Source organism: Mastacembelus armatus, chromosome 6, assembly GCF_900324485.2.
Source record: "Mastacembelus armatus chromosome 6, fMasArm1.2, whole genome shotgun sequence".
Taxonomy (NCBI): domain Eukaryota; kingdom Metazoa; phylum Chordata; class Actinopteri; order Synbranchiformes; family Mastacembelidae; genus Mastacembelus; species Mastacembelus armatus.
Window position 1 is genome coordinate 17,378,279 of NC_046638.1, and position 26,010 is coordinate 17,404,288.

General features: G+C 39.7%; 1 protein-coding gene across 3 annotated transcripts; it reads left to right on the forward strand.

Annotated features, from left to right (window-relative positions):
- On the forward strand, positions 1 to 26,010 carry siah1 (siah E3 ubiquitin protein ligase 1). 3 transcript variants are annotated; one of them, XM_026310682.1, is made up of 5 exons: positions 1 to 293; positions 15,494 to 15,550; positions 22,124 to 22,305; positions 22,606 to 22,902; positions 23,673 to 26,010. In XM_026310682.1, the coding sequence occupies exons 2-5, from the start codon at positions 15,541 to 15,543 to the stop codon at positions 24,042 to 24,044; spliced, it is 861 nt and encodes a 286-aa protein (XP_026166467.1). In that variant the 5' UTR covers positions 1 to 293; positions 15,494 to 15,540; the 3' UTR covers positions 24,045 to 26,010. The 3 variants fall into 3 exon arrangements, with proteins under 3 accessions (XP_026166467.1, XP_026166468.1, XP_026166466.1); XM_026310683.1 differs by lacking the exon at positions 1 to 293 and adding an exon at positions 11,375 to 11,599; XM_026310681.1 differs by lacking the exon at positions 1 to 293 and adding an exon at positions 11,612 to 11,746.

Genomic DNA, 26,010 nt, shown 5'->3' on the forward strand with positions numbered 1-26,010 from the left:
GTAATTAGCTACCAGGCAGTATTCTTTGTGTATATTTCATTTGTAATACACAATTGGGACCAATTTCTACAAGCAACGATTCGTGCAGAGCGCGCTCCCGCGATAAACTTCAACAACTGTGCGCGCTCTGGAGCGGATGGTACTTAACGCCTGGCGTCTCGTCTGTGTTGAAGGAGCAGGCTGAATGTGTACACCGGGCTGACGAATGAAACACGATAAAGAGGGATATTGTGTATATCAGCTCGCCATATATTGATCCGTTCTGCGGTGAAGTGAAGGATATTTCGTCCGAGGTAAGCGGGTGTGCTGTGGCGAGTGAAACATCGGGTTTTCGAGTGTAGTGTTTGTTGGAGAAAACAACAGCAGACGTTAGCTTCCTTCATTAGCGCGCTGCTAGTGTTAGCCATTAGCTAGCTCTGCTTCGTAAAAAGCTGGCTAGCTGTGTCGCCGGCATGTTTGTGGTCTTCACGTTTTAAAATGCACGTCGGTCTTTGCTGTGCAGTCGAGTGGTATGTCAGGCGAGCAAACACGGTCGTTAGGAACTGCGCAATCATAATGTCAGGGTGTCTGTTTAACAAGTCCCCGATTCAGCTAGCTAGTGTGCTATGGTTCTGCTTTACGGCAAGACGAGGCCTGTGTGTCTGTAACAGTCAATGCCAGCCGCTGCCTCTCTTGCTAGACAAGGCCATTTTGCCTTCAAAGCAGGTTAGTTCAGGTCAACAGAAACCTCTTACGGCATTGTTTTGTGTAGCAGCGTTACTGGCATAACCTGGTTTAGTGATGGCTGTAGACGAAATGATGAGTAATGTTTACACAGTAAAGACCCTGGCTGCTGTCATACATCTACTGAGTGTGTGTGACTGTGTGATCACTCAAAGGAGGGGACGACTGAATGTCAGCTTTTAGTTGTTGTTCCTCAGCCTGCTATGATCTAATTCATTATGCGTTCACTTCAGTGTGCATTGTGAATACAGCCTGCGAACAGATTGCATGAAAGGTAACATGGACACCTGTAGATCTGATGAGAACTGCACAGCCAGAAACGAAATTAAAAGCTGCTCTGCATAACCTTGCAATGAAGGAACTTCAGTCAAGTAAAAGAACATCATTAAAAACCACATGTAGGCTGCTGTCCTAGCTAAGAAGGTCTCTGTTCAGGTTGATGTGGGATGGCTCTGTTGTGGGAGATTTGTGTGTTTGCTAGATTTATTACACTTGTAACAATGACAGAGACTGGTGTGTATTTACTTGTCCAGGTCTGAAATGTGTAACATTGATTAAGTGAACTTCAGACACATGTAAGTGATTGTGGTACAATCATAATGCAGAAGCTTCAACTTCTGAGCAACTCAAATTTTTTTGAGTTGCCATGGGCATGCACCCAGTGGTGTGGTGGTAGGTGATCTGTTCAGACCTTAATTACCAATGAAATACAATACTCAAACAAAAACAATCACATGCAAATTGCAGCTCTTGTTTTGTGATACAGTAGCAAGACATGGTGGTGAGTGTGTTTGATAATGTTTTGAATGACCAAAAATGACTATGTATGTGCTGGAGTTACAACTATGTGGTCTGTACTGACCAACCTAGAGTATTCTGCAAGTAAAGTGGCTGTATAGTCTGAGGTCACTTTTTTTAAGCAATGGTGTATAGATAAGTTGATTTGTCTGAATGGGATGTCAGCTCTCGGTTGGCTGTCTCATATCAGTGAAAGATACACAAATGCTGGTAAAGGTACCTTGTAATGTGTTACACAAACAAATAGAAGATGTGTTGTGTTTACAACAAGCAGATTGTCAAAGGAAGGGTGTCTGGGAGAGCATGTAAATGGAGGTTTATATAGAGGTGGGAAGGTCTGCTAACCAGACTTCTGGTGGAGTCCCTGTTGCAAACTGAGTTGATTAATATTCATTAACTATAGTCACACTGTAACGGACCTTGATGTTCCTGTGCTGGTTGGTTCCACTGGGAATCATTTTGTGCTTTTGATGATTTTGATTAACATTAATTTGACTGATTACATACCAGATGGCTTGTTGAAATGGGGCAGAAATATTAAGACATTTCGGATATTTTGAATGGATGAAAAAAGTAGGTCTAAACCATGTACTGTGTCATTCTACAAGGAAAAAAAACATGTTAGCCATTATCCCTGTGTCCTAATTACTAATTATTTATTTAAAAAAAGTTTATATTGTTGGATAATTCATTTCTAGCTTTTTGTACTAGGTGCACAGTACACAGGTGTGTACTTTAAAACACTGGTCAGCAGTTTAGTATTGTAACAATTTTATAACTTTCCCATACTGAAGCTACATTATTCAGGATCCAGGCATCACACATGTACAGTTAAATACAAGCACAGCTTTGTTTCCAGACCTAAATGGAGTTCTGCCTGAACCACCAAATCCTAGTGGAATAGTTGTATCATCTGTTATTCTGAACAGTCAGACCTCTGCTCAGGTTGCAGTTGGATGATAAAGTTGTTCTGCAATAAAACAAGGAAATCATGGACGTGTCAGTCAGTCTGCACACATCCTCAGATTTTTGGGAGGAGGTTTTAATAAGCTAAACAAGCCAAATCAGTCAAAACACACACAAATATACAGTCCTTAGCAAAAAAAAAACAAAACTTTTTTGCCAACTGTGTTCCTTACAGTGTTGGTTGTCTGTTAGCAGCAGTAGAGATGAACTTGTTTTGACCTGAGGATTTTCCGCAGCTTTTAGAGAAGCTTATTCGTTTGGTAATGTTGCCACTGGGGTGCTTTTCACATGTGGATGGATTTCCACTGATGCCAAGATGACAGGGATTTATGTCATGGATAGGGAGGACTCATCCTATCCTCATGAAATCCTCATACTTAGTAAAGTGCAAGAAAATAAAGGCTTGTTTTTTCATAAGTTTAGTTGGATGGACATGACTTCTGTCCTGTTTGCTGTAATTGAATTACTAAACTCTTTGTGTGTATTGGATCTTATGTATTTATGTGTAGACTTTATCAGGGTGCTGTTTGGGAAATGTATGGGGTATCAGGCTGTCACAGTGACATTATGTTTACACACATTAGCAGTGTGCTGAATTTGTCCCATTTGACATGTTTCTCAGCAGTTTAAATCTTCCTTACACAGAAGAATTGGGCTGGTTGCAGGTGATCTAGGGCCACCAGTAGGTTTTTTTTTTTGTTGTTTTTTTTTTTTTTTTCTTTAAATGCTAAGAGGTGATGCCTTTGTTGATATGCAGCTTTTCTGTGGACAGTTTGAGATCAATCTCCTTTCCACTCTGCTTTGTTGCCTTTCACCTAAGTACAGTTTTTGATGACTGATTTAATTGGTGATGGGGAGTTCTGCAGTCAATATACTCTAACCACAGTGTGTGCACAGAGTAAAGGCAGTGGTGGCACATTAGCGCTTTTGGACCAAATAGTTCTAGGAACTACCACAATGAGGAACGGACCTAAGAAATGCAGACTTAAAAGGCCCTTTTCCCCTGTCTGCATTCATGCCGCAAATAGGAACACTGTAGTAACATAAGGTGGCTGATGGTTGGCAAAGCGGCGTTACTTCTGCACGACGTTAAACATCACTTGCAAATTTTTATATTTCACTTTGATCCAGTAAGATCTCTTTGAATTTCCTTTCATGTAGGCAGCCCAAACTTTGACATTAGTCCATCTGTGTGATATATACTTCTTTTTTTCATGTAGAAAGTGCTTGTTTATGTTGTTAAAATTAACTTTTAAAAAAATGGTGGTTGCTGCTTTGGCTTAACTTAGTGTTTCTGACAAATTAGCATAATCGTGTGTCTCTCATGGGTTCTATTGTAACGACAAAGTATTTCATCTGAAGTAAGAGCTAAAAAACTCCCCTGAACAGTATTCTAACAACTATTATAGTTCTTAGCCTTTGCATGGCTAACAGCTTATCACTTCTCACAGTTTGGACATATTAAATGTCCCACATTGAGAAGGAACTGTAGGACAGTCTACCCTTAAAACAAAAAAAAACAAAACAAAAAAAAAAAAAGCTTAAAAGTGTTCAGAAAAAAAAAAAGTTCACTGACTTGCACATTTTTCTGAATGTACTTACTGCACAGAATGATGCAATTTTAGCTTGAATGGGAATCGCTACATATAAAAATTCAGTCATTGTTCTTCAGCTTCCATGTTGTTTTAACCAAGTAAGTTTTTTGTTTTTTTTTCTTCTCACCACCTTGTATAATCACTTGATGATGCTGGACACTTGATGATGCACCTTTTATTTAGCACCATATGTGTTTTGCTGGTGGGACTTGGCAAATTTGTTTTAACCTAACCATCACACTACAAGTCTGTAGGTTGCACTTTTTTTTTTTTTTTTTTTTTTTTTTTACTTCTGTGGCTTGTCCTGTGACTTATACAGCGAAGTGGCTTATATGCAGTAATTTTGTTGAGTAGTCGCTAGTGTTAGATGGCACTCCTGACTCAGCTGAAGATAATACTGTACCGCAGACAAAGTAAGAGCATTTATGTTCACGCTAAACTACAACTCCTAGCATAGCACAAGTGAAAATGCCACCCAGAAGAAAGAGCTATACTGTAGACTTCAAAGTGCACATAATAAAGTCTGCTGCCGAAACAAAGTTTGGAGTGAGTGTTGGCATACAAGCAACCCAAGACATGAGGAGGAGACACTGTTTCATCTCCCCCACCCGGACGTTGGTGCAGGTGTTTAACCTTACTTGACATGGATGAATGAATTTCATAATGTACTTCTGCTTGTTGTTATGCTTAACCTATGTTCGTCATAGGCTAATTTAGACTATAATTAGAAATCAGACTTATACAGCAAAGCAGCTTATATATGTTTTTTTTTTCTGTTCAGCTGGGCTTCTGCAAAAATGACTTGTACTCCAGTGTGACTAATAGCCCAGAAAATACATTACATGATTTTTGTTGACTGAATGTATATGGAGTTTGTGCTTTTAGGTAATCTTTAATCATGCCTGTGTTTAGCTTTTTTTCTTTTTTTTTTTTTTTTATATCATCAGCAGCACATGTCTAGTGAAAAGAGCTCAGCTCTTCCTCACAAGAGTGACAGCTGTTTCTGTGGCCTGATGTAGGAGTGTGTGTGAGTAAGAGAGACAGTGACTCATTGGCTCTGTAAGTGTGAGGTAATTCTAGATCTGGTACAAATGCCAAAGGGAGTCCCTCCTTGCTCTCTCTCTCTCTCTGTATGCATGATGCATATCATGTCTATGTGTTACGAGTCAAGGTGTGAGGCTGTGTTTGTGTGTGTGCATGTGTGCGCATACATGAGGAGTTGGGTTTGGCCTCTGTCCTGGTATCCCTGCTTTGTGTAGCTTCTCCATGGTAACAAGCTGCTAAGCTGTGCTGTTAGTTGTTTTCCCTGCTGTGGAAAGGAGGTGGCTGCCAAACTATAAGAAGTTACGACATCCAAAAGGAAATGTACATGTTCTGTTATTGTTTCACTCAGGTAGTGAATTTGGAACCTGTTCTAGCTGCTCTACACACTCCCAGTGACATTGCATCACTTGGAGTCCACAAAATGTCCTTTGTTTGAACGCACCGTGTGCTATTTTCTGTAATGCTTATAACTATTTTACTTTGGTTCTAAAACGGAACAATGCAAAAATGCATCATGAGATACAGGGGCAGTGGGTTACATTAACTGGAAACTGTTCTTCATCTAGTTAAGAGCACTTCAGTTTCTGTGACAATAAGCAGATCTGTTCTTTTAAAGAGTTCTATCAAGAGCCAAGGAGTGTTTTATAGTTGATCCATTGCTCTGACAAGCTCTTCCAGCATCTAAATATTGGCACCTGGCTTAAAAGACCTGTTTCTTTGTTACCAACATGAAAACCCAAACAAACTTGGGCAGATATTGTGAGCATGCCTTGCTGTTTGTTTTAAGGTTAGATCTGCTATCTTATCTAGTGCCGAGTCAGATGGGAGAACCTCTCATTAAAAGTCAATTGGCGTGCATTTTAAACTTCCATTGGCTCATTTACTTGTGTTTTATACAGTGATTAAAGATTTCTCCCTTGGAATATTAACGTTGATTTTCTTTTTCTATTTGCAGTGTTGTACATGAAGTATAGATATACATAAAACAGACAGGGGCTGGGTAACTCAGGGAAAAATTGAGCATACAGCATAGACTTTGGACCGAAGACTCAGTTCAGGGCCTCTAGTTTTTGGGTGGTTGGCTCTGCCTGAGATTTCTGTCTTTTTGTAAACCTGCCAAAACAGACAATGACTGTGCATTTCACTCTTCTGTGCTGATTTCATATGCTTATCTTATACACACAGGGTTTATATAGGCATTTGTAAGCAAAGTAACATGTGGCTTCACATTCATCCCTGCAGACGTATAATACAGGAATCCTTTTGAACTACAGTGGCCGATTTATAGCTCAAGATTGGAACAAATGTTAAATTACCTCAGATTACGCAGGAAAGGTCAAATGATTTCAACCAGTGGAATGATTTTCCAAAGTGGTGTTTAATGGCACATCTCACAGTTACTTTTTGATTAGCAAAAAAAAAAAAAAAAAAATTCTTTTGGCCTTTCTTCAACCCGTATCGGATTACTACATGCCAGACTGTGAATGGAAATGACAGCAGGAGTCATTTCATATGGAAATGTGGGCTTGTGCTTGACTCAAGTGTTTTATAACCTTGCAGCAAAGGTGTGCTGTTCACAGTTCCAACTCACTGCTCTGGTTTTTTTTCTCTTACATTCTTAATTCCAGTCCAATAACATGTGACAAAATGTCAACATCTGCGTTGGCTGGGGATGTTTAAGATGTAAATGCTCTTTCATCCCTTCCTCCCTCTCTGTCTTGCCTTTTGTGAACCCCTGGCTGTAGGTGATGAAGTGGCTGGGGTGATGAACTGCTGCTGAGTCCAGATGGCTCTTTGTTGTATCTACTGCCATGCCCCTCTAATAACAGTTTGGTCATTGACTAGTGTCACTGGTGCTGTTTTATAGCTCAGTGTGTGTATGCATGTCACAGCGGGTTCTCTTTGTGCCCATATTTTTTGGGCTGCTGAATATCTGACTGCATTATGTTTATATTGTCTGGTGTTGATGTGAACAGATGCAGTGTAACGATGGTTAGGCGAATGCATGTGTGCCTCCTCTCTTCTCTTAAAGCTGAACAAGTCTAAAGGTATTTTCAACGCTGGTAGTTTAGGCAGAATGAGCAGTTCCTTCAAGAAAAAAAGAAAGAAAAAAAGATGTGTGTGTACAGGCACAATCCTGGTTTTAAACAGCCAATTTTCACCTGCTACAAAAGGTAAAACATAACACCTTAAAACAAATGTTTTCTCTGTGTCTGTTAAAACATTGTGTGACAGACGGGTGGATACACTTCTATTGCGTCCATGGTTAAGAACAATGAGTTGCTCATCTCTCATCTGCACACAGCTGGCTGCTATACGTAAACAATTTTATTGACCATAGTTTGTTGGTTGTGATGTACTTTCTTGCATTGCATTCAGGGTGCACACATAATCTGGACAGTGCAAAGTAGACAAATGCTTCAGTAAAGTGAGCACTTATTTCATTAAACATTATTGTATTTAGGGCTGCAACAAATAAGCAATAAAATCAATAAAAATCGATTATTAAAATAGTTGGCAACAAAGCTTATTTATCGATTAGTTAGATCTAGTGATTTAGATGTGATGTCTTTATAGTGACATGGTGAGCAGTTGCAGAGATGAAAATGGCAGAAGCAGAGGAGTGAAAGTCACGTTTTCCACAGTTAAACCATTTTTACATTACGTGGATAGTAGTGATTCGTTCTTGTTCTAATTTTTCTGTTATGTGGTCAGATAATCGGTCATTCAGTAAAGTTAAAGTGTTCACAGTTCTCTTGACACAGTAACTTGCACATCTCAATGAGCAAACAGACTGTTTCATCTGATGACTCTTAAGAACTGGCAAGCGGCACATACACACTGCCTTTGTAATGACTCTGAACATAGGTCAGAGTCGGTGTGGATTAAATGTGGATTTTTTTCCCCTCACATTTAATGCAGAAAAGTTTATAATCAGTTTTAATATTTAATTGAATAAACTCCGCCACAGACACATTTTACCACTACCGGACACTTGGCTCAGTGTATTATGTTATTTGTTATTTGTTCTTTCTAGTTTTGTTATTACACAAGAATGTTTACAGTAGAGCTGCTACTAAATTATATGTAGTTGTTTTTGCTGCTTTGTTTTGACAGCAAGTTTTGTCTCAGGCTTTTTTGCCCATAACAAAAGTTTTTTTTTTTTTTTTTTTTTTTTTTTTTTTTTTTTTTTTAGAGAAAAGTCCATATTTATTTATTTTTATGAATAAAGGCAGCTGTTATTGTTGCAGAGAGCCATGTCAAAGTTTGACAAGTTTGATACAAGATGCTGTTACTGACACTTTTTGAAAAGCAAAGTTAGACATCTAATTATGAAGTATATTACCAAAGAAATAGTAAAAAATATTTACTTGATTCTCATCACTGATTCCTGCAGGTGTTTGAAAAGTAGCAATTATTTCATATGGATAAAATATGTATAGAAACATTTGATGTAAAAAAAAAACAAACAAAAAAACCCCCCAAAAACAATGCACTGATGCGTCGTTTTAAATCGAATCATGGGCCTCCGAATCGAAATCTAATCGAATTGTGGAATACCTAAAGATTCTCACCCCTACAGACAATGTCATGGGATTCATATCCAGAGATAATCCGAAGTTGACGTTTTAACACATGCAGCACACAGCAGGCGATTGAGTGAGACAGGGTCTTGCATAGGAAGAATATCCAGTTGATTTCAGCAAGGCCCAGTGTTGTCATGTAGACCTAACAGGAGACACTGAAGCTCACACCAGGACACTGCCCAGACTTTTTACAAGGGAACTCTCAGGGGAAAAAAAGTCTGAGTTATGTCAGAATTAAGTTTGATCCCTGTTCCTCAGACAACTGTTCTTAGATGTCACCAGGATAATGTCTAGCAATGTAAAATGTCTTAAAATGTCTTGCAGTTAAAATGCCTGAAAGCATGTCACTTCATTAGGGTTAATGTACCAGAAACTTTTGCTTTCAGTGTGAAATTCTAGTAAACAAGCACATTTTTAATATAATAAACATTAAGATTTGTTTGTCTTAGAATTTGAGTTTTATTACATGTGAAAACCAAGATTGATAGATTAATTGACTACCCACATTTCCAGATAGGAGTAGGTAGCTTGCATTGCCAACAAGTTACAGTGAGGTCTTTTATTAATAATGTGGTCCTTCCAAACCAAGGACACAGAAAGAGGAGCAAAATGAAGACATTTGAGTTAGGCACATTAATGGCTAGCTAGATTGACAACTACTTACATAGTCTCTACATCGTGTGTGGCTTTTAATGCAAGTTGCGGTGTTGTTGAAATAAGAGACGACCCTTACGCCCCCAGACTCATAAACTATAGTCACAGTTATAAACATATTGTTGTTTTGAGCCAGCACTGTGTATTGTATATGACCATATTTATTTCACACCAGCTCTTGTGGCAGCTTATCCCACTGTGCCATCACTGTTTTGGGGAAGCTGCATCTGTGTTTAGATCTGTCCATATGTGACCAAGATGGAGTTTAGTGCTATGTGTGATTGGAGCTAACATTTCTCTCCCTCTCTGCACAAAATTAGTTATCATGCTCTCTGGCTAACAGATAGATTCTGGTTCTCAGTGATATTTTGGTTTCACTTGGTCTCCTTTTCCTGGCTTGGCTCTGTTTTGTGTGCGCGTGCTTATGTTCGCGTGCGTGCATGCATGTGTGTGTGCGAGCGAGAGTGGGCCAATGTGGGAAAGACGCAAAAGGTGAAGGGAAAGTTTTGCATATCAAGAATGGTTCTAGAAAATCTCAAGTTAACACGCACATCATACAGTCTGGTGGTCAAAGAAAGATGGCATGCTGTCTTGATCTGCAAATAGTCAGCTAAATCTGAAGTTTTGCAAACGTCTAAATTCAGTAGTAATGTACACCACATGCCACAAATTTAAATTAATCTTTGAAATTCAGACAGTTCATTGACTGTGAGAAATGTGTGCGCTGCATTATGAAAAACAGTGTTGGGAGAAGTCAGTGGAAAGAGTATGAAAAGAGAAGGCAATGAGAAAGTGAAGTATGGTGTCAATGAGGGCAGCTGGTGGTACAGCCTTCAGCCAGACAAGGCTGAAATCTGAGACTTGCACAACCACAGAGAGAGCAGAGAGACACACAAGTGGAGAAAGAGAGAGAGAGAGAGAATGTCCATGGAGGAGAAAGAAGGAAAAACATGCAGTCTCAAGATAGAAAGCACAAAAGAAAGTATGTAGACATAGTGACATGATAAAGTGTAAGCAGACAAGGAATCATGTTAAGCACTTAGGTAAAGTCTTTGTGAAAGTGTGTTTTGTTTGTGTCTGTGTGAGAAAAGGAGTTATGTGTTTGAGCAGGGAGCCACTGAGAAAGAAAGGGGAAGGGTGTGAGTGAGCATGCTCTGTTGGACTGACATTGGATGCCGGCTTTAGTTTCTGTGTTGCATATAATACACACCCAGCAGCAGTGCACCTAGCACACTCCAGGGGACATTGACAACATGGCTTGAATAAAAGAGCACAAAGGAGAAAAAGCCACAGGCAAGAGGGACTTTTCTATGGACATTTCCCTTAACCTCTCTCACAAGCTATACATTGTACAACCTTCTACCACCAGCAACCACGAAACCAGGAGAGAGGGGAGGGCTTTGTTTTCCAGTCAGTAAAGGACTGTGCCACCCCTGCTTTTTGCTGCAAACTCGCAATTTTTGAAGAGGCTGTACCTGTTAAAAGCCGTAATTGTACAGTGCCAAACTTTGCATTTCTGGAAGACACCAGGAATATCAAAAGTGGAACTTGCGAAAGGATAATTGTTCTGTGTTGGAGAAAACTACTCTGACTTCTGTCTCATGCCCTTCAGTTCCTAGTGGCTGATAGGGAACAGCCAGGGAGTGGCAGGTTGACCACACACACTGTCAGACTATGTACAAACTGCTGGCTAAATTTGTGAGGCTTTTGATGAAACAGAAAGTACACCATTGAGATTTTGTTTTTTGTACTGCAGCATAAGCATTTAGCAACCTGCCTTTTTTGTTTGCCATTCAGTTCGGCCTGATACTTTTTATGCCTGCTTTTATTGGAGGACCCCAGTGGCTGTTCTTGTTCTTGTGACTTAGGGATGTCAGAGTTTTAGATTTGATTTTATAGTGTTTTATTTGTATTTATTTTTTTGGTTAGTTTTTTTTTTTTTTTTTTTTTTTTTTTTTTTTTTTTTTTTTTTTAAATGTGTGGGCACACCAGTGGGCACTCTAGTCTATTTCTCTTCTCCCAGCACCTCATGGGCCGATTTATTTTTGCCTATTAAGGACCTCCGTTTGTCTTTGGACCCACACTTTATTCTTTCATTACAACTTACCAGACCCTCATGAGCTCATGCGTCCTAAATGGGGGAGCAAGAGAAGGAAATATGAGCCTCTGTTTTGTGGATTCTTTAGGGCAGCAGCAGTGTGTGGTTTCCATGGAAAAGGCCAGAGAAATATGGTGAGGGGCTGCGTGAATGCTCTAACCCTATGTCTCTAGTCCAAGTGAAATTGAAGCCAGCTAGTGTAGCACTGCAAGCTCCACCCTGGAATTCCTTGTTCAGACTCTTCTCATGTATAACTACAAGGAAAGTGCGCAGGACTAAAGGTGAATGAGCTTTTAAAAGATAATACCCATGAAAGTGCACCTACCTCTGGAAATATTTACACATTTCTTCCTCATCAGCTTAATGTGTGTCTGTGCAACTGCCCACCTCTCTGCAGCCAAGTTGTAAATTCCCGCACCCAGTCCAGCTGTAGCTCTGTGTCAGCTTGATAAATTGGTACTTTGTGGACAGGAAGGTTGGCTAGCAAAAGTATATATACCGTGAGAGAATGTACATTAAATAGCTTGTGTGGGTGACTACAGAAGGTGCTTTAAGCAAGTGTGCCGACTGTGAATTATTTGTGGTGGTATGTCTGACTGCAAAAAGAGTGGGCCATGAGATGAGAACAAAGAACGACATGTTTGTGCTGAAACCCAGCTTGTTTTCTGCCTCCCCCTCTATGTGTGCTCTCTTTATCTATCTCCTGTCTCCTTCCAGTATCCTCCTTTCTGCATCTATTAGGTAGGTCTGCTCAATTTTGGAAAAAAATCATAATCGCAATTATTTTGGTCAATATTGAAATCATAGCCATTTAACACAATTGCTCCTTGACTTTGGAAGTATGTTGCATTTATTGAACTTAAAAAAACATTTTTGTGATTGTTTGGTGTCATAATCAAAATCCAACTAATTGCGCAGCCCTAATATTAGGTCTTGTCTCGATCAAGGTTTTTTCTTCTTGAACTAAAAATATTTTTATGATTCTTATGAGAATTCTACTTAGTGCAGCCTTGGTTTTTGTTTGCTTTTTAACAAAAATAACCAAGTAAACAAATAATGCTGACCTCCACTTGGTGCAGCATCGTACTAGTGAAACTAGAACACTCAACATGAGTAATGTAATCACAGTGCCACTTCAGCTTAACTTTAACATTCAGTGCAGCAACAAATCAAATTCCCATTAGTCTGGCATTGTAGTTTTTGTTTGTTTGTTTTTGTTTTAAGGCTACTGTCACGTGAAATGCTCGCATTGCAGGCATCACAAATGGCTCCTGGACAGTTTTTCAACCATTTCCACAGGACAAACATTTTAGTCACGTCATACTGAAACTTGTACTCTCTGCCAATGACACCTACGTGACAGTTGATGTAAAATAAATGATCACGATGAAGCTGATACTAATCAGATAAAATTACTTGAATGACCTCGGTACTAATCTTTCAGATCAGAGCAGGGAATCCCTAGTGTCTTTATCTTTTCACTGACTTGTTTTCTGCTTGTCTCTCTTACTTTGTGTGCTTTGTTTTTTTTTTGGCTTTACTCTACAGTCAGCAGTCTCTCACCATTCATGCGCAGTTTTTTGTGGTGTTTGAATGTGTTTGTTTTGTCTAAGGCATGTTGGCACATACTCCAGATTTATTTGGGTGACTTAAATGTAGTTTTTCCAGTATAAGATGCCCTCAAAGCATTTCGGATGTGCAGTCGAATCAAACATCACATCTTGCCCATCACATTGCTCCCTAGAGATATCTCTCTGCTGTGGAAGCTAAAAACACAGTTTGCACACAGCTCTTCTGTAACAGTAAAGATTTATTGATAATGGTATCCTTATTGTTTGATCAGCAAGAAATGCAGAACCATTAAAACTGATCTAATTTTCCATCCTACGCAGATGCTTTAATGTGTGTTCCTCTATTAGCAGTGTCTACGTTTACATGCACTCAATAATTCAGTCAGACAGCGATCGGAGCAAGACAGAAACGTTATTCAGCCCTCTTTCAAGACAAACAACACAACTTGGTAACTTAAAAAAATCTCTAATTGTGCTTATTGAGCCAAAAATCAATCATCATAGTTGGATAAAACCATCTAAATAAATATTTATAATGTGATTTAAAAACTTGTCATTCTACAATGAAGGTACTTAATCATTAGGCATTGTTGCCTTACATAATGAGTGTAATGTTTACTCGAGCTCCACCTTATTCCTTCTTCTGCCTCAGTCAGATGATCGACTATTTGTATGCATGGGAACTCATCAGTTGTTGATCTAACACTTGGATTATAATAACTAAATGTCACAACACTTCTTAAATGAATCTCTTTTCACTTTTTCCAGATGCAAATTATGCAAGTACACCCTGCAGGTGCTGTTTGTTTTACACAGTGGTGCAAAAGAAAGAGAGGAAAGTTCTCTCATTCTGTTAATGGTGTACACACATCATGTTGTACTTGTTTAACTACTTTTTATGTCCAAAATGAGTAATAATGATTTTATACTGCATGTGTGGAGAACACTAAGGCTTGAATAGAATTTTAATTTTATTCTGGTCTAAATCGTAAAAGATGTGTTTCAGGCTTATGTCACAGCACTTTAAAAAGGTTACATGTAGTTTTTTTTTTACTTTAAGCAATGACTGTTTATCTTTTGATTTGTGGTTGCAGAGGTGTTAATAGCTCTAAAAGTGTGCAGCACACTTAAAGACAGCAATAATTGGAATATAAGGTCATAGATACAAAATATCAATAATATACTGATACCTTCTTGAGCTAATGGTAGCTGTGGTAAAATATTCTGTATATGCACATCTGAGCAAAATCTATGAACAAATTAACACTGTCCTTGATGACCTCATGGAATGAGTGTCTGGTAAATCTTTATCAAACTGTATTGGAGAACGAAGTTCAAACAGCTGGCACTCACTTCTAGAAAATATCAGCATTTATAATCCTGACATCGTAGTTAGGAGCCACACACAGATGGAGCTTTATCTCCTTTATGAAATATGAATTACCAGTGCTGGGAAAACAGTGTGGAGCCAGCTGACAGTTCAGTAGAAATCAATGATTGCAGAAGTCTAGTCTAATGTACATTGCATTAGCGGCACAGTAAAATGGCCTAAATGCCTTGAACAAGCCTTGTTCAGTCTATGAAGTGCACAAGAGTGTCCTTCCTGACCTTTGCTGGTTCCTTGCTGCCTGTTGGCAAACAGATATGGGTGGCGCAAACATCAGTGTGTCTGAAAATGATTCTGCATCATATGTGAACAGACTTGTGCAGAATGTGCAGTACTCACTGTGAGAAGTGATGGAACCAGGTCATCACTCTGACCAGTGAGTCAAGATATTAGTGCATCACTGTGTACTGTTTATTTCACTTAGTATATGTAGCTTAAAGAAGCAGTTTCACACATTGGTATCTATTTGTATTTTTCAGGAAGCTGTACTGCTGCATAAGTTTAAAACTCTTGTCTAAGGTTCCAGAGTGTGAAGTCATGGTACTTGAGCCAGTATTATCGGTCCAATGATACAGTTTTAAAATGTGAAAAAAAGTTTGGAGTGGAGATTGAAAGAAGTGACCAGGGTTTCCAGGCTTTAGTATCCCACTCATCATCTTTTGGCTAGCAGCTTAGGGCTTTAACCACTACCAACATATCACACCAGTCTCCAACTGAACTGTTTTGATAAGTAGTAGGTAATTCTAATGCATTGATTTTGAACTTTCTTTTAATCTGTTGTGATGGTGTACATTAAATATTGTCTATTTCACATTTTCAAAACCAGCAATCCAGATATAGTATATTAAATTAGCCTGTTTTCTGTTTTTAAAACTATTTGATGTGCATTCAATCTCTGTGCATTAGTAGGACCTGAAAGGAAAGCTTCCCTGCTTGTTGTGTACACAGAATTTTTCACACACACTGAAGCATAGAGGTGGTATGATTGGTTAGTGTGTTTTCCAGACAGTATTTTCTAGCTTTGTCAGTCTTGTTTGTTTACATCTGTTTTTCTTGCCGTCTCTTTTCAGAGGTCCCCACATTTCAAAAGAAGACGAAAGCCTTATTTGGAAATCTTATGGACGAAGGTGAGTATTTTAATTTCTCTTGGTGTGCTTTCCACTCTCTATAACTGCTTTCCTATCTTTCTACAATTGTGTTTGAAGCCAATGGTTAAAACAGCCTTTTCGTGGTATCTAACTAGTCATTTCCTTGTAGTTCGAACTGTTGGTTATTTCCTGTTCAAGGATTTGGAGCTACCAGTTTACCCTACTTGGGGAACACTTAACAGCAGAGATACAGACTAAGTTTTTGCATTTTTATTTAGGTGCAACTGCACAAAAATTAGATGCCCCCACATTTTTCGTTTACATTGTTTTTTTGTTTTTTTTTGTCATTTCTCATAGTAAATCTCTAAACAGAAGTAATGGTGCAGATAAATGGTTATCCATATATGAACAGAATAAACACGAAATTGAAAAAATAAAATAAATTATTGAATTATCTTTAAATCTAAATTTAAAAAGGGCCAATATTTAAAGTGTTTGACAGTGAAATAATCACGGCATCAATCATAATGCCATTTTGTACTTTTTTTTTTTTTTTTTTTTTTTTCCTCAAATGTATCTGAAGTGACCCCTACGAACTGGGTACGGTAAGTCACTGTTGTTCGGGTTAATGTTCAGGTCAGGAAAGGCAGCTCTTTTATATGCGACGTTGAATTTAATTATCATCTCTGCCTCCTCACTGCTGCAGTTTGTTGCTGCCTGGCAGTGTCATCATTGATGAGTAACCAGATCTGTTTTAAACTCACATCAGTGTTTTGGAACATGACAGTCAGAGCCAATCAAAGGTGAAGGACTGCCCCTACTGAGTTTTTGATTTCTGGGATTCACTGGGAGGAAAAACTAACACTATGATCATACACACACACACATCTGTCAAATGTTAGGCGTAACAACAGCACACCACAGACTTTTGGTTGCATTTGCAGCTAAATTAGCTGCACTCTGGTGCCTTGTACAACAATTTGCCTTTCTGCAAAACAGAAAGAAGTGTATATCATGATATGTCTTCTTCTAGCTCATTTTGCCTTGTAATGTGTACAGGATGCCATGTTAACCCGAATGTTTATGCAGCAGGGACAACATGAAGTCATTATCAGTCTGCTCTTTCTGTCGTCACCCTTCCCTTCAGTTCCTTGACAAAGAGCAGCATGTGCTCATTTGTGTCTATCTGGTTAGCTGACTCACTCTTTCTGTGTCCTCGGTCCTTCACAACTCCTTCTCTCACACATTTTGTTTTTTTCCTCTTTTGTTTAATTTGTAATTTTTGTCATGAAGGCTCAGTGGAGGCATATCATTCCTAATGAGCAGCTAGTTGTCGTCACTGTCCGCCTGATAAAAGTAAAACCCAGAAGCCTGGTAAACTATAAATTCAAACTGTAAAAGTGTTTAAGCCTGCTAATGACAAAAGGTGCTGATCCATGCTTATCTGTGCTTTGCATTTATCACAACAGAGTCACTTCTTAGACCCCCTTGTGCCATTTGAAGAAGTAATATGTTTATCCCCCTACACTCTCTTTAGCTGGACATGTTGCTACTTATTGTAGACTCACATACTGCCAACTAGCTTTGGAAGCTGTTGTAAACCAGGCAAGTTTTCTGCAAGAAATAATGTTTAAACCACTAATTTAGTGTGTCAATTCAATGTGTCTTTAAAGTATATGAAGTCCGCTTTAGATGGCCTACCATGTTGGTGGCATTTTGGGTGCCCAAATTCCAGCAGTGTTAAATAGCTGAACCAATCAGAAGCAATGTTTTAATCACAACCAAGCTGTCTTTTTCAGCTGTGCACTGATGTGAAAAGCAGTGACTGATTATGATTTGAATGTTGACATGAGATAATTTGAACCCATAGATACATAAATCATCATTAAATTAAAACCAAGTATCTAATTCACTGTTACTAGAAGTAAGTGTAGAAATCTCAGTTGTTTCTCAGCTCTCAGACTAAAAAAACTGCCCCCTTTCCTGGCCTCCTGGTTGAGGTCCAGTGTTGATCTATTTCTGTAAAGCATGTTCAGCCATACTGTAATTCTGCTTACTGAGCAGCAGTCAGTATTTTCAAGTTAAATAACTTTACGCCTGAAGTTCTTTCCTAGCCAGTTTAACCAGATTAAGGACTATGTTTGTTTTTGTTACATTTGGGCATTTTAATGGTTCCACACTGTCTAGATTGGCAGATAAAGCAGTCCTTCTACTGACATTTGGTTTCTGTGACTCACACATACAAGAAGGCACTGCAGTGGTTCTCTCTTGGTTGACAATCCTACTAGCCAGCTAGCTCTGAACAAGCTTCCTCGCATAAACTCTTTAAAATTAATAGTTAATCTATTAAGTAGAATATTCAGTTACATCGTTCAGCATGGTGATGGTACATGTGACATTTGTGCCTAAACAAATGAATAAATGTTCAAGAGATTTATGTGTACTACCACAGAAACTATTTTAAATTTACACTCAGTTGCCAGTTTATTAGGCACAGTTAGGTCTAATACAGCAGGCCTTTAATGAAGGTTCTAAAGAGTGTATTTGAGTGTATTTTTAGATAAATACCTGTGAATTTAGAAATAAACAGTAATATTTGTTTGCCTAAAGACCTGTGTACAACAATTAACCATCAGATGATAGCATTGTTCTGTAGTTTTATTTGCCAAACTACTTACTGTAGTTTGTTAGAGCTTTGTCTTGCTTGCTAGCTGACTGTGGTACTGGCCTTGGCCTAGCTGAATGTTCTGAGCTAATTTGGTCCCGTAGCTGCTGCCACTGCTTTAGCATGATAGCCAATAGGTTCTATTAATAGCTACTAAGTCATTATCTCCATCAGAGCATATGTGTTTACAGGCAGGCACAGTCACAGCTAGCTAATGTTTTGTCTTATTATTGTAAGTCAGGTTCTTACCTCTACAATTGGCAACGGAGTGTGCATGTGTGGATCTAGAGAAGCTTTACCCTGGTAGGTCGGTCAGCTACAGAAATAGGCATGATGTAGATAAAAACATCATATTTAGTATACAAGGTTATTTGGTGACTCCAAATCACCTGTAGTTGGTCAAAAACCTGCAAATCATCAACCAGTGAAAGGTAATACAGTTTTGATTAAAATTAAGAGATGTTATTTAAAAGGTAACTTTTTGAAAGCTAGTCATCACATAATTGTCAAGAGGTTAGAAAGTGTTGAAAAATGAGAACTTGAAAACACATGCAGAAATATGTTTGAAGAGGAAATGTGCCACAGAAAAATTCAGCAGACCACCTATGATGACTGACTGCAGCAGCCAAGTATTTCCTGTTTAACACCATTTTGAACTGTTAAATTCACTGGCAGGTTCAGCTTATATGAGTAAAGATTTGGCAGAATTTAACTAATAGGTGTTAATTTCCCAGCTGTTGTATTTCCTGTCTACATATTGCTGTGCTGTCTCACCACCTGATTCTCTTCTCTTGTCTTTACCTCCCACACATAATATGCTTTCTTCTCTCCACTTGTTCTCCCCATGCTGTGTCTGTCTGTGGGTAGGGCCATAAAAAGGGTGAACTGTGCCAGGTAGCGGAGTAGACACAGGCATGCGCAGTCATTCCAGCCAAACCCCTCTACTGGCCAGAAAAAAGATCTGACCTGAGAAACATCCTCTATTCTGCTGTCCTTCCTTCCTTTGTATCTCCACACCCACTTTGCTGCCTCAGTTGTCTGCTTATTTGCACATTTTTCATTCAGACATTCCATTGTCCTGTTTTTTTTGTTTGTTTTTTTTAAAGCCACACAGATTGAATCTTAACTTTGCTGTCTCATTCCTGTCTCTCACCCTTTATTATGTCTTCCACCCTCCCCCTTTGCTTTCCTTCTTCCGCACATACCTGTTTTGCTCCCCATTGTTTCTCTTCTGTTCTTCTCTTTTCCTTTGCTCCTAAGGCCATCCCATACTTTACCACGAACCTGTTACCAAGGCAACTACACAGTACGACAGGAAACAGCAGCTCCACATGCACGCGTACACACCACATCTGAGTTCACTTAACTGTCTGGGTATTCTCTGCTTTTTTTTTTTTTTTTCCTTTGGTACGTGTGACCAAGAAAATGTGCAGCTCTGACTTGGTGCTGGGATGATACTTGGCATGTTGTGTGTGGTAGGACCTGCCATAGTGAGGCAGGGTGAGAAAGACAAAACAGAGGCATTCCCTGAATATTCCAAAAGTTAAAATGTTTGTTAATGTTTGTTTTGTTTTAAAGTGACAATACAGTAGCCAGGTCAAATTATCTCAGTAGTAGACTTATATCTAATTGCTGCTACCAGTTGTAGAAAGATGGCATATTTGTCCTAAAATTCTGTATGCTGCAGTAGAAATCCAAATCCCTGCAGTTACTATTGTCTGAACTGCCAAAAACCGCAGTCATATTGGTTTCAACCTGTGTGGTTACAGGCATTATGTAGCCCATAACACTCAAAATTTCGGACATGTGGTAGGATAACTACTGTAGAGTACAGAGTTTAGTGGGTAGATACACAGATTGCTTCCAGGCATATAGTATTACACCATCAATTTTTACATTCATGTATATACATTTACCATAGATGAGGCTTGATAGTGTCTCACTACAACAGGTGATGAGTGTCCCAGATGAGATGACAATAGAATAGCCCACTGCCCCACCCAAACCCTATCCAAATCATTTAATGCTAAGTATCTGCTGATACAGACTCCCAAATTGTATTTTCCTACATAATACGTTTTCATTGCCCACTTCAAGTACATTAAAATTACTAAAATCAATCAAGTGTATATGTTTGACCACTGAATGATACTGCAATGCATTAAGAAAAACTGGGCCTGCATCCAAGCTGATCTTTAATTTTTTTTTATACAGCTCTTATGAGAATTCCACTTAGTGCAGCATTGCTTTTGCTTGCTTTTTAATTAAATAAACTAAAATATGTCTTAAATAGCTTATTTCACTTAGTTCAGCATTGTACTAGTCCAACTAGAGCACTCAGTAATCCTACTTTAGAGTTGGGTAACAGCTTAACTTTAACTGCTCCAACTGTCAGCCCAACTTCAACTAATTCAAATTCCCCTTTGTGATGTTTACAGGATGCCATGTTAACCCGAATGTTTATGCAGCAGGGACAACATGAATACATTGTACTAATTGTGATGAGTGCATTCACTGTATTCTGTAGCCTGTTTGTTTGTTTATTTATTTTTAGATGGCATATCAACCTGGTAGCATTGAATGCAGCTCTTACCACTGCCTCGTGCAATGCTCACATTGCAGGCATTACAACTGGCTCCTGGACAGTTTTCATTTTCCAATTTAAAATATTTCCACACTGCAGGTATTTTAGCTTCAAATTGGAGTCTCCATTTATGGCATGGTGGCTGATGTAAAAACAAAGAATCAGGCTTAGGTTCATGCTCAACGAAGCCAATCCACTGATCCGTTTTTTGTTTTTTGTTTTTTTAAAGATGATTGATCAGGACATCCCTAAGCTTAGCGTATGTCTGCATGTCATTATGTGAAAGCACATGATCAGCTCACAGATTAAAAACTTAAAGGTATATTTTATATGAAGTTTCTACAAAAGTTATATTTCCCACAGCACACAATATGTTCGCAGGGCACACTTTGGTGTTGTCACACTCTAAAGAGGTTGGTTGATGTGTCACCTGATCATGAAAGTTTGCTTACCTAGTGTCATAGCTTTGAAACTGCTTTGCTTAGTGAAAAAAAAAAAAAAGTGACAGATCTCACAACTCTTCTCTAATCCACTATGCTTTAATCTCCCCAGGCTTTTTTGCCTTGTCACACTGATGAATTTGGGTAGTGCTTTGGAAAAGAACTGTGTGATGGGTTTTAACTTTGATGGATTTGCCTTGAGACGTGCACTGGTGCACACCTCATTGTATGCTTTTAAAATTAACAAAATAGTCCTTGACGCCAGGAATATTTGATGATGGTGAACGTTTCTGTGCAACACATTCATCCAGTCTTTATACTGCTTAGTCCAGTACAGGATTGTAGTGGGCTGGAGCCTAAGGTGACCCTGGGTGAGAAGCAGGGTACACCTTAGACAGATCACCAGTCTATCACAGGGCTGCCATATAGAGACAGACTAACACTCTCCCACCTAGAGACAATTTAGAGTCACCAGCTAACCTAACCCCAATTTGCATGTGGGTGAGCTATGGGAGGAAGCTGGACTACCTGCAGAAAGCCCACAGAGATACAGGGACAACATGCAAACTTCACACAAAGACTGCAGATTCAAACAGAATCTAAGCCTGTGCTGGCCTCTGTGCAGCAACCCAATTTAAAGTTTGGGTTGCTCTTTTTTCAGGAACATATGACGACGAATATCATTTAATGTCGCAGAGCCAAATCAAACACACTTGTCATTTTTCACTATGTCAGCCTCAGCCTGGCTATCACCCTCATCAATTTTCCTCATCTCTCTTTATTGAATTGCCCATCAGTTTTGTTGTAGAGGGGGTAGACCTATTGCTCTTTACTCATAGATAGGGTTAAAAAAGTAGAATGTAATTGACTGAAAACTTTGTCAAACTCCCTCTTTCCTCTCTTTTTTTTTTTTTTTTCTTTAGAAATGAGTCGCCAGACTGCCACCGCGCTGCCCACAGGAACATCCAAGTGCCCCCCCTCCCAGCGCGTCCCCACCCTCTCAGGCACCACAGCCTCCAACAGTGACCTGGCCAGCCTGTTCGAGTGCCCTGTCTGCTTTGACTATGTCTTACCCCCTATCCTGCAATGCCAGTCTGGACACCTGGTATGTACACTCCAGACTGTAAAGTAACTAAATTGCACAAGAGGCAAAAAGCCATTTGTAAGCTTAGATGTTATTGTGTCCCATTTTTATCCAACCGAATGAACTTTGATCTGGTGTCACTAGAAGAAATGTGTGTTTCCTAAAGCACTGCCAGTAGTATTAGCCCCTGAGACATCTGAAAATTGAAGTGATATTAGAGTGCTAACAAAACTTTGTCTACTTGGCTCTTTGATAAAAATTTCGGAGTCTGTTCTCACTCTGAAAAGGTAAACACATCTGACTGTCTGACTCTCTTCCCAGGTTTGCTCCAACTGTCGGCCCAAGCTCACCTGCTGCCCCACCTGCCGAGGCCCCTTGGGCTCCATCAGGAACCTGGCCATGGAGAAAGTGGCCAACTCTGTCCTCTTCCCTTGCAAGTATGCCTCATCGGGCTGCGAAGTCACCCTGCCTCACACTGACAAGACAGAGCACGAAGAGCTGTGCGAGTTTCGGCCGTACTCTTGCCCCTGTCCTGGAGCCTCCTGCAAGTGGCAGGGCTCCCTGGATGCTGTCATGCCTCACTTGATGCACCAGCATAAGTCCATCACTACACTGCAGGTCAGACCCCAACAAGGCTTTTAATCAGAATTCCATGTTTGAGGTAGTGGCACAGCATGTTTTTTGTTTTTGCATGCATGCAATTGCTCTTAAGAATGAGAAAATGTCACCTTAATATTTATTTTAAATAGAAGGTTCACTCCATGGTCAGTTTAGTTGTCAGCCTGTAATGCCTTTCTGGAAAAGTAACTCTGATGTCAAAAATGTGAAGATCTAACAGGCATGAAATGTCTGAGAAAAAGAATTCAAAAGTTGCATTGTGAGAAATATAACTGTTGCTGATAATAACCTTTGGGGAAAATCGGGTACTTTTTTGTAAAGCATGATATAAACAACTATCTTTAGAGATCCCTTGCATAATTTTGTCAAAATGCACTGTGACTAATCTGGACATTTTAAAGTTGCATGGCAGTGTTGTCTAAAGTTGCACGTATGCACAAACAGCAGTAATATCTGAAATAAGGTAATAGCAGCTTATGCATCAGCCTTACCACTGTCCAGCTCCAGCAGAAAATACTGGGTTTCTGGAGATCCCAAAACAGGTCCCTCACACTTCAGTGTCAGACTTTTCATCCATCATGTATGAAGGAATTTATTTGATTTCATGCTAATTGACTTTTTTTTTTCTTCTATGGAAGTAAATGTTTGCATTGGCTGTAAAACATTTGCATTTGTACAATTTGCATGAGACTTTATTATATTGAGATTGAATTGTAAGGTTAAAAAATTATATGTAACTTGTTTTTTTGTTTGTTTTTTCTACTGCCCAGGGAGAGGATATTGTTTTCTTGGCCACGGACATCAACCTGCCGGGTGCCGTGGACTGGGTGATGATGCAGTCCTGTTTCGGCTTTCACTTCATGCTGGTGCTGGAGAAGCAGGAGAAGTATGATGGCCACCAGCAGTTCTTTGCCATTGTGCAGCTCATCGGCACTCGCAAGCAGGCTGAGAACTTCGCCTACCGGCTGGAACTCAATGGGCACCGACGCCGCCTGACCTGGGAGGCCACGCCGCGTTCCATCCACGAGGGCATCGCCACGGCCATCATGAACAGCGACTGCCTGGTGTTTGACACATCCATTGCACAGCTGTTTGCTGAGAATGGCAACCTAGGCATTAATGTCACCATCTCCATGTGCTAAGAACTTTGAAGAGAATATGATGGGGAAAAAATAGGTTGTCTGGGGGCATTTGTTTTAGGGGGTCAAATGAGGTGTGACCTCACAGCACCCCCCTCTCTGCCTCACCCCATGATGTGGAACTGGACTGTCTGATAAGGCAGCGTGGAGGCCCAGGGGGTGGGAATGATGGATGGATGATTGGATGTGTGGAGGAATGAAAGAACAAGGACATAACTGTGTAGATGGCTATAGACTTTTAAACACACATATATAGTGAGACTCATGCACGCACATGCAATCTCACCCTCTCACGGTCACAAACGCAGTCACAAACTGAAAAGCTGTTCAGTTGAATTCTGTTCCCCACATTTGTTTCTTGGTCATGTCCCTTTCCTGGAGCCATTGCTCACCACTCTTATTTTAGTGTCCGTCAGTGTTCCCTCCCACCTCAGTCAATCCTCAGACATTTCAGACACTACAGTTCTCCAGCCTTTGCTCAGAGGCACTGGAGGCTGATCACCTCTGAGCACCTTTGTGCTGTGACAGCTACACACTGAGGAATGTTCAAGCTGTATTTCAACACGGACTCCTGGTCAGTGCTAGCTAGCTAAACAGTTAATCTAGCTTTCCTTTTTGTTTGTAATCAACCTCAGTACCCGTCAGACCTCCTGGATTGAACAGTAAACACTTTCTACCGATACATGCAGGGCAGCGATCACCCTAGCTCAAACTGGAACCTGGAGTCCATGAAATCCTTAGGTTCCTTTTTGCACATTTGGGTACTTACATTCACCTGTGACTGACAGGGACTGCAACTATCACCCACAGCTATAGATGGCTATAGAACCCATAAGCACCCAGCTGCGTTCAGGACTGGAATCTTGTATCTGCATTAAGGGTCCATGGATGTTTGCCTGCATCTGCAACTTAAAACGTCCGTTGAGGCTCATCTGGTTTCCTTCCAGTCCACACTGGTCCACCCCAAGGCTAAAGAATGTGCATCAGACGTTCCTTAGTTGTCTGTCATTGATCGTTTCACTCTGCTCTCACAATAAGGATTTAGGAAAGCCCTCAGCTTCAACAGCTCTGGATTTTTTTCTTTGAATGAACACAACAGTAGAATTCTCTCACACACACACAAACACACAGTTGTGCTGCAGGTTGTGTGTGCAGGTGTAATAGCAGTTGAAAAGTATGTGTGTGCCAGAGCTTGTTTGATCGACAGAAAGGGTCATTTTTGTTGTCAAAACAGGGAGAGAGAGGAAAAAAAAAAACTGCATTTCAGTCGAGTCCGTTTTCTTTCTGGTTGCATCTCTGTTTAATTATTTTAGTTCCTTTTTTTGTATGAGTTCAGAGAAAGTGTGTGTGTGTGTGTCTGTGTCTGTGTGTGTGTGTGTGTGTGTGTGTGTGTGTGTGTGTGTGTGTGTGTGTGTGTGTGTGTGTGTGTGTGTGTGTTGCACACATAGCAAGCAGCCTGCTCACTTTCTCCCTTTCCTCATTTCCTCAGTCTTCTTTCATTCATTCTACAACCTCAACCACTGAGTGACTGACCCCCAAACAGGAAACAGTGGGACAGTTCTATTGTTACAACATTGCTATTGTTATTATTAAATGGAGATTATCATAATCATTTTGTAATTACTTTTAAAAACGAATTAAAAGGCAGTTGTAAAACTTGTGGCTAAACTTAAGTGTTTCTAGTTAAAAAGCAAGTTGTTGTTCTTCTGAAGGTTTGTCCCCCCCAAGTTGGATTGTTTTTCCTCCCGTATTTGTCTTTGTCCTCTTGTTTGTGTGGTAACTCTTTTCTGTTTTCCTTTTATTTTATTTTATTATTTTTTTATTTTTTGTCTGAGGAGGGAGGGAGGTCAAGCCAGTTTTCTCTCCCTCTACTCTTCATGTGGAGTCTCAGTAATGTTGCTGCTCTCCCTCAACTCCTTGACTTTTTTTCTGTTTTAATTTGTCATTGAATAAATCTATCTTTTTCATA

Coding starts and splice junctions, on each gene's coding strand:
- siah1 (XM_026310681.1), top strand. CDS start 11,629: ATGTCTCTAGTCCAAGTGAAATTGAAGCCAGCTAGTGTAGCACTGCAA. Junction 15,551..22,123: donor TGGAAATCTTATGGACGAAG/GTGAGTATTTTA, acceptor TTTTTTCTTTAG/AAATGAGTCGCCAGACTGCC. Junction 22,306..22,605: donor AATGCCAGTCTGGACACCTG/GTATGTACACTC, acceptor CTCTCTTCCCAG/GTTTGCTCCAACTGTCGGCC.